Genomic DNA, 8,196 nt, shown 5'->3' with positions numbered 1-8,196 from the left:
GTACTTCAACAGCTTCAACTGCTCCTACGTGCCATCCTGAATAATGAATAACCTTGTCGTATAATAAAATCACGTAAAGACCAGCTGTTTCAGGGCAGTAAAACTCTCACGTTTTGTGAGTGAACACTGGGAGTGAGACAGAGGAAACCAGCTCCTCGGACCATCGTCTGATTATGGTATTATATACCTAATAACAAATAACAAGACATTTTAGGGGAAATACTGGTGCTGGGCAAACATTACATGTGTGTTTGTTTGGGAGGTTGAAGGGAGTTTCAACTTCTGCTTTTGATTTTCACGTCTCTGATAACATTTCATCTCCAGCGGGAACACAGTTTATCCGGCCTTCCGGAGCTCCATTAACTGAAGCCCTGGGGGCGATGATGGCGTCCGCTGTTGCCTGGCATGCGGATCAGAGTTGAATCAGCATCATTTTTATACAATGCTTTGAAAACAACTGTGAGCTCTGAGTCACATCTTAAGCTTGTTTCAAATACACATTCTCACTGTCGCACAAGGACAATTGGTTCCAGTGCATGCAACATTTAAACATGAAAGCTACGGCCAGAAATAAATCAGACAAAAGCTGCTGACTGGTGTAAAACACAGACAAAACTTTATGGGTTAAAATTGTGAGCAGGGGGGTACAGAGTGAATTCAGCTACATCAACAATGGCCACTTAAAATTGAAATAGTTCTGGTATGTGGAGTTGTAAGATGTCATTAGGCTGTGATAACAAACCACTGTTTGGATAAAACTGTGCATTTACCACAATGCGATGCCTCTTGCTACTTCATGCAAAGGGGAAAAACATTCAACCACACAAATGTACTGTATATACAGAAATCATACAAGAACCAAAACGCTTTAAATAAGGTGCCAAAAAACCCTCAATATTTACAATAAATACAGTATGTTGATCATACATCCTTTAATAAACCCTTTACATTCCAGAACATGGCAGCTTGCCCCGCATATTCTGAAATACAAATTATATTTATATGTTTAAGTAAAGGGTTTGTTTGAAAAATACTGATCCCTAAATGTCCTCAAAGTCTCAAACTACAGACTCAGAGCTGGAGACGGAGGCTGTCTCCACGTTCACTTCACCTTTTGTTGCATTTTGTCTCCCAACATATTGAATTATTACAGGTGGAGGCGGAACAGTTGTAGCCTGTGTTTTACATGACAGAGTATTAGGGCCACTTAAAGGGGGACATTTTCGAGATTTCGAGAGTAAAATTGTTATATTACAAGAATAAAGCCGCAATATTATGAGAATAAAGTCAAAATATTTCGAGACTAAAGTCGTAATCTTAGACTAAATGTCAAAGAAGGGGAAAATCAGAAGATCAGACTGTGTTAACACAAGGAATGTGGAGAATTTTTTTAAGTGACAATGAGATAAACATTTTTCTAAAGTTTTCTCATTAAATTACGACTTAATTCTCATAATATTAGGACATTATTCTTTAAATATATATATTTAAATATATCAGAATTTGGCAATACCCATAGTTTTGCAACCTAATAATCAAATAATGCAAATATGCGATGGTTCAAACATGATGCACAATGATGTCTGAATTAACTGATGAGCAACAATATCATAACTAGAATCTCCACCATTACAAAGGGAAGGATTCAGGATCCAAGTGCAACATGCATGACAGGAAGTATGTATATCAACCATGTGCTTATGTGGAGCATCGACACAAAGAGTGTGTATCAGGGTGAGCACAGGCCTTCAGTCTGAGCGGGGTTTATGAACGTCATCACCTCCCGAATCCCGTCTTCACACATCGTGGTCTGAGGAGCTTTCGTCAGGTTTCCTCCCTCCTCTTTAAATTTACTCCATGTGTCTGAAAAATAAGTCAATAAACATAACAAACAATCACATCTAACAAACATACAAACATACAAATGCATCATGAAATCCTTTTTCAACAAACCTTCATCAAGCGTCGTGAGCATTGTGTAATTTTCTGGATGATCCATGATGTGTTTTCTTTGAGTGTCACCAATATCCAATATTTTCAAAACACCTGTATAAATGAAAATAAATAAATAAAACAGGGGACAATCAAACAATGCTGCAGCGATAAATTACGTTTGTCTAAAAGTATTTTTTTGGGGGTATTTTGGAAAGTACTTTTTTCATGAGTCAGATGAGAGCCACTATCAGGATATAAGGGGTTAGCTTAGCTTAGCAAAAACAGAAACCTCTGTCATGGCTCTGTTTTCCTTTGGTTCTATGCTAAGCTAAGCTAACCAGCTGCTGGCTCTAGCTTAGTATTGAACGAGTGCAAAACCTGTTGTAAACCTGCCTGTTTGGAATGGGCTGTTTGTTTGATGCTGGTTGCAGTGTTCTTTCTGAAACTGGAAAAGTGACCTGCAGTGATAAATAAAGACAGACTGCAGGAATCTGAAGCCACCGCTGCTGCACAAAGAGCTGTTCCCCTGTTTATCCAAACTGGAGAATAAGTTGTTGTTGCCATTGTCGTGAACATCCCTGTTGTCACGATCTTCATCACTTAAGTTGATGAGTCCCATCTGCCGCTGCTACACAGCGGTGGCCGCTTGTTTATTCAAATTTTATTGGACTCGCACCAAATTCAACACGGTTCTCGGTGATGTGTGGAATTAGTAGATAAATGGACAGATATGAGAGGATCACTGATCTTCTCATCAAACTTTGCTAAAAAGTCAATATGCCATTTTCTCCTGTAACATAGCTCCCAGCAGTGTTGGCGGTACCTTCATCCGTCTTCCATGCTTGCACTTCAACTTCAGCAGTTCTCTTTCTCTCAGCAGCGATGATCCTGACTGCGCTGGACGAGTCGAGTCTCAGAGATGATTCGACTTTATACACCAAGACGCTGTTTTTAAATCCAGGATAACACTGGGTGCGGTTACTTTCAGCTTTGGTCTCTGAGGAGAGAAAAAAAACACAGGTTGTGTGGATACAGCCGATCAACATCATAAATGGTCCATTATGCAACAAGCCACGTTTTCTACCTGGACAAGTCTTGCAGCACTTTCCCGCTGACTTCATGGGATGTTGGCACGGATACTGGCTGGGACACGTGATGCGTTTGCAGTCCTGGAGGCCATCAGTACAAGTGCACAGGATGCATTCCAGGACCCTCCCCAAAACTGGGTGCCACATGTCTCCATGAGAGTACGTCTTGCCATTGTATAAACACGCTGAGAGAAATGGAAAACATCTGAGCGTTGGGCTGCATATGGGAACGATCGTAAACGTTGCGAGGAAGATGTCCATAAAAATCAAACACCTATAAAGGATCGCTCTGTTTTGTCAAAGTCTCACCTCTTTGTTGTTTCCTCTGCAACAGAATCTTCACAGTGGTCTCCGAAGCCCCTTTGAGGTTGAGTTTACTCAGGATCAGGCCTCTGGGAGAAGTCCTGACCCTGGGCGCAGTGGCACGGTCGGACCGCACCTTGCTCGGCTCTGCAGGACACTGGTCGACTGAGTGCCTCTTTTGAAAGCAAAGAAATAACAAGACGCAGTTATCTTTCCTCAATTCAGCTATAAGCATTTCAAATAAAGCAACATAGTTTAGTCTGATTCATAAGACAACTGCTCTGTGGATCATGAGGGCAAGTGTTAGTATTTATTGATCACAGTATGAATCTGAATAATGCGATGCCAAGTTGAACAAATGATCCCAGCAGTATTCAATGGAAAATAATAGTTTTCCTCTCCCCTTGCACAGGGAGGTGATTGGTCAGGGTCAGTAGAGATCAGCCCCCTCCTCAACACGTTCAATGACACTTCACTGTGACACTTGAACCCAAGTCCTGTGATTTAAGTGCAACTGCACCTCTTTACTGCCTTCCTCTACATTTAAACATGTTTTAAGTTTAAGTTCCATGTGAAAGCAACGTTAATGATATATTAGTTTAATGAAAAATAAAATAAGGACATACAACGCCTCTGTTCAGCTGCTGGTTTCCATCCTCAGCCGATGAGGACCCACTGGTGCCGTGATCTAAAGGAAAAAAAGGACAAACCTCCTATGAGGAAACTGTAATTGCCACAGAAAAACATAATGGTTCATCTACACAGTGGTTGGGCTGTATTTCAATGTTATTACCTGAGCCAAGGTTATGTTTTCACCCCTGTCCATTTGTTTGTTGGTTAGTTTGTTTGTTAGCAGGATGACACAAGAACTACAGGATGGATTACTAAGAACCTTGGTGGAAGAATGTGGAATGGGTCAGGGAAGAACTCTGGGGAAAAAAATCGGGCACCTTTAGGGAACTGATATTTGGTGCAAAATGAAAATCAGGATCTAGTGAATTTAAATATGGTTTCATGAGGGGACTGTTGGGCGGAGTGGAATGTTACCATAATGAAAAGATCATATTGTGATATTTCACAAAATAATCGTATTTACTGCATTACATCTACACAAAGCTAATTTTATTATTAAGTTTAACTCTGCATTTTTTTTCATATATATAAGTATCAGAAAAAAACTAAACATTCTTTCAAAAGCTCAGCCCTGACCCGCAGTTCAAATTCCTAAAAGCGATTATTGTTCCAGGTTGGAAACAGAGTAAAGACATTTTGTCTGCTCGGCGCTTGGAGTTCGACTACCTTTACACACCAAACAGCAGGTATCTGGAACTGACACTGGAGAGGAACAGGTGATTGGTTGGCACGTTTTCAGAGCACAGAAGATGTTTCCATTCTGAGGAAAGAGGAGAAGGGAGAATTACTCATCTTTTACATTGTCCAAGTATGTGCTGAAGGTGAGGTGAGGCTGAAGATTGAATGCGAGGTGCTGGCCGGCTCATTGGAAACAAGTAAGGAACATAGGACACACGAACCAGCAGCTCTATGAATAATGGACTTCCTGCTTTACTACCTGAACCACCTCAGGGCATCTCAGGGCATTTATTGTAAAACTGCAGTAAATCACAATCAGCTTTTCCCCCGTTATCGGAGAAACTAGTGTCAAAGTAACAATTCTCACAGACTCTCTCAAAAGCTCAGAGATCTGTGAAGGCCTGAACAACAGAGTCAGCTGAGCTCTAAACGTTATTACAGAGAGATAAATAAAATAAATATCAAGACAAACATAATTTGTACTGTTCTAAAATGTTTACAAGTCCTTTTGTTGAGTTTATGTTCATGTTTTGTCTCCTTGGAAACGTAGAAACGTGTGTTAATGAACACCACTTATCAACTCATAAAATGACCTCCTCGCATCATGACAAGTCCAGGGAGATTTCAACTTTGGCTCCACGTCTTTTACAGTATCTGCCTTTTGTTATATATATGTGAAGACGTTCATCTGTTCTCTGGCGACAGTCACAAACACGCCAAGCCAACACGCAAACCAAAGCAAGATGCTTTCACCGGCTGCAGTATTTAGAAATACATGGGATACAACAACGCATGTCTACTTTGACTGCACATCATTAGTAGGAGTAAGTTTGTGCGCAGAGATGCTCTTCGTGCATATGTAGTAATCTTTAAAAGTTTTAATTTTATCACAGCTAATATTTAAAAATGTTTGTTTTCCTGTTTGGTTTTAGACATTTAAAGCTGTGCTGGTATGTTCCTGAATAGGTTTGAGTTGTTTAAGATGCAAAGAGCAAATATAAATCAAAGTAGGTTCGTGACAAATCCATGAATTTTCAGTCAGAAAACTTTTTCTTGCAAACAAACCTAAAGATTTGTTATGTTTTCATCTGCGTTTGTTTGTCTGTCTGTCAAAAGGATTTGGCTAAAACTGCAGGAGGGATGTGTTATCAGACAAAAAAAACATTGAATGTTACTGTGGATCCAGATCAGGGGGCAGAGCCAGAGATTCTTTTCCACTTTCTTTCACATTGTTTTTCAACATTTGTATTGATTTCTCACAGACTAATAAATTAATGGATCTTGATGATTCTTTTTGTTTCATTTAATTTAAGTGTGTAAAGTTTACATGATAAATCTGCTTTGAGAACAAGAGAGAGAATGTAGGGTTAAAAACTTCAGACCACAAGTTTCTTATTTACTATCTGCATTCGAGATATGATCAATAAATCACAGCCTGACTGTAAACGAAAGCAGTCTGTTACTTACGGAGCATGAGCACATGGCACACTGGTTGCTCTGCTTGGATGGAAAGAGGTCGACCTTGGTGAAGGTTTCCCCCGGCTGATAAAGACTCCCATTGTGCCTGCAGGACTTCACTGATGCTCTCAGGCCTGCAGGGATCCTGGGCCCGTCTGAGGAGAGCACATCACACACACAGATGATTAGAGTTTGAAGTCGCAAAGATGAGAAATTGATTCTGTCAAAAAGCCTGGAGAGGTGTGGGGAGACCTACCTGTGCACCTTGGACAACACTGCTGAGGCACAGCCACTGGGTTCTCACAGGACAGAGCCGGGCACTTGATTGTGTTACATTTCACGTGGCCTATCTGAGAGAGAACAGCACCAGTTTACTAGCACAGGGATACCAACCCACCTCTAAACCATTATTACAGAAACTGAAACATCAGCAGTTACCTCAGTGCAGATGCAGCGCATGCAGAACATAAATCCAAATGGCTCCAGATAGGGATGCCAGCTGTCTCCTGGGCTGAACGTCTTGTCTTTAAAAGTACATACCACCGCAGAGCCTGCGTGTCAGAGATGAGACAGACGAGCTATTGAGACACATGTGGTGCAAATAAACAGAAGCATTTACATGGGAACTAATCTGACTAAACATTTGTCATTTTGTCAACAATCAGCTCTAAGTATTTAAAACTGAAGAGGGAAAAACATGCACTACAAATACAACTGATCTGATTTGAGGTTAATGCAGTGCTGGAGTAAGTACTCAAACAAACTACAACATTAACTGTAAGTTAAAGTTAGCACTTGCTTTCAAATGCACTTAAACAAATAAAAAGTAAAAGTACCACATTAACTGTTCTACTTGAGTAAAAGCTAGTAAATAGTACTTGCTATATGATATACTGAAAATATTAAAAATAAAAGTACCACATTAACTGTTCTACATGAGTAGAAAGGAGTAAGCACTACTTGCAACTAAATATATTTAAAAATATTAAAAGTAAAAGTACCATATTAACTGTTCTACCTGAACAAAAGTGAGTAAGTACTACTTGCTATTAAATATACTTAAAATATTGAAAGTACCATATTCATTTTCCTCTTGAATAAAATTTTGTAAGTATTACCTGCTATTAAAAATACGTATAAATAAATAACTAATATCAAAAGTAAAGGTACCACATTAATTTGTCTACTTGAATACTCTGACTGGATCAGTGGACCAGTTATCCTCTCATTATTGATTAATGTTAAAACAAACAAACAAAAATACTTGCTGCTATAAAAGGTGGAAAGAATGTGATAATAAATCTTCTAAAGTAAAGTACAGATACATGAAATATGTACTTAAGTACAGAAACGAAAGTTACTGGTACTTAGTTACATCCCACCACTGGCCCTGTGACTGTTCAGACAAACAGACTTCAGGGTTCCACTTTTAAATGCTTCTATGACCAGACAACATTTTACACAAAACACCAAAGCTGTGTTTAGAACAACAGAGGATGTTAAATGTTAAAGTATGAGATCATCTTCTTGGCAAAGTGCGACAAAGCTGTCCTTAACTTCACTCACAATTTCTCAAGCTTTTCTCTTATTTTAAGCCCCGAACGTTTGATGCCAGAGGAGAGAGAAAGATCATGAGCAGGGTCTGGACTCACCTTTCCTGGGTTTCAGCTCTGCATCTGCAAACCAAATGATGAAGAGGAGGAAAAGCATGGCCTTCATTTTTTTTTTTACATGTGCGCGACTCGCTCTCCTGTGCGCAATAAATATGTTTCTGCAGGACAGTGAGAAACAGCAGGGATTTTAAAAAAAAACTCGGTATTTCTCTGTTGATCTCTGGCGCCTCCTTCAGGACAGAGGCGTCACAACATCTGGAAAGGCAGAGGGATGACAGTGGAGTGAAGCAGGACCTTAAAATAGACGTGACCTAATAAAACCAACAAATCCACTGTAACCCATTTACCTGTTCGTCGAAAACTGACTGTCAGATTTAATAATAGTGTATTGATAACATATTTTATATACAGAGAAGTGAGTGCATTTATAAAAAAAAAAGTCATGTTATCCATTTAATTTAGTGTCTGCTTATGTTTCCTACCCTTTT

The 8,196-nt window shown here is 39.6% G+C and overlaps 1 protein-coding gene across 2 annotated transcripts; it reads right to left on the bottom strand.

Annotated features, from left to right (window-relative positions):
• Positions 1-594: 594 nt before the first annotated feature.
• chrdl2 (chordin-like 2) lies at positions 595-7,872 on the bottom strand. Of its 2 annotated transcripts, none has more exons than XM_035179117.2 (11): positions 7,748-7,872; positions 6,534-6,646; positions 6,352-6,445; positions 6,105-6,250; positions 4,626-4,719; positions 3,953-4,014; positions 3,333-3,501; positions 3,020-3,208; positions 2,759-2,932; positions 1,954-2,046; positions 595-1,863 (listed from the first exon to the last, which is right to left on the bottom strand). In XM_035179117.2, exons 1-11 carry the CDS (start codon positions 7,812-7,814, stop codon positions 1,730-1,732), a joined length of 1,335 nt encoding a protein of 444 aa, XP_035035008.2. In that variant the 5' UTR covers positions 7,815-7,872; the 3' UTR covers positions 595-1,729. The 2 variants fall into 2 exon arrangements, with proteins under 2 accessions (XP_035035008.2, XP_035035009.1); XM_035179118.2 differs by having other exon boundaries at positions 6,534-6,673; positions 7,748-7,861.
• Positions 7,873-8,196: the final 324 nt, after the last annotated feature.

This window comes from Hippoglossus stenolepis, chromosome 15, assembly GCF_022539355.2.
Source record: "Hippoglossus stenolepis isolate QCI-W04-F060 chromosome 15, HSTE1.2, whole genome shotgun sequence".
Lineage (NCBI taxonomy): Eukaryota > Metazoa > Chordata > Actinopteri > Pleuronectiformes > Pleuronectidae > Hippoglossus > Hippoglossus stenolepis.
The sequence above is the reverse complement of the archived record's forward strand: the minus strand, read 5'-3'. Positions and strand labels throughout refer to the sequence as shown.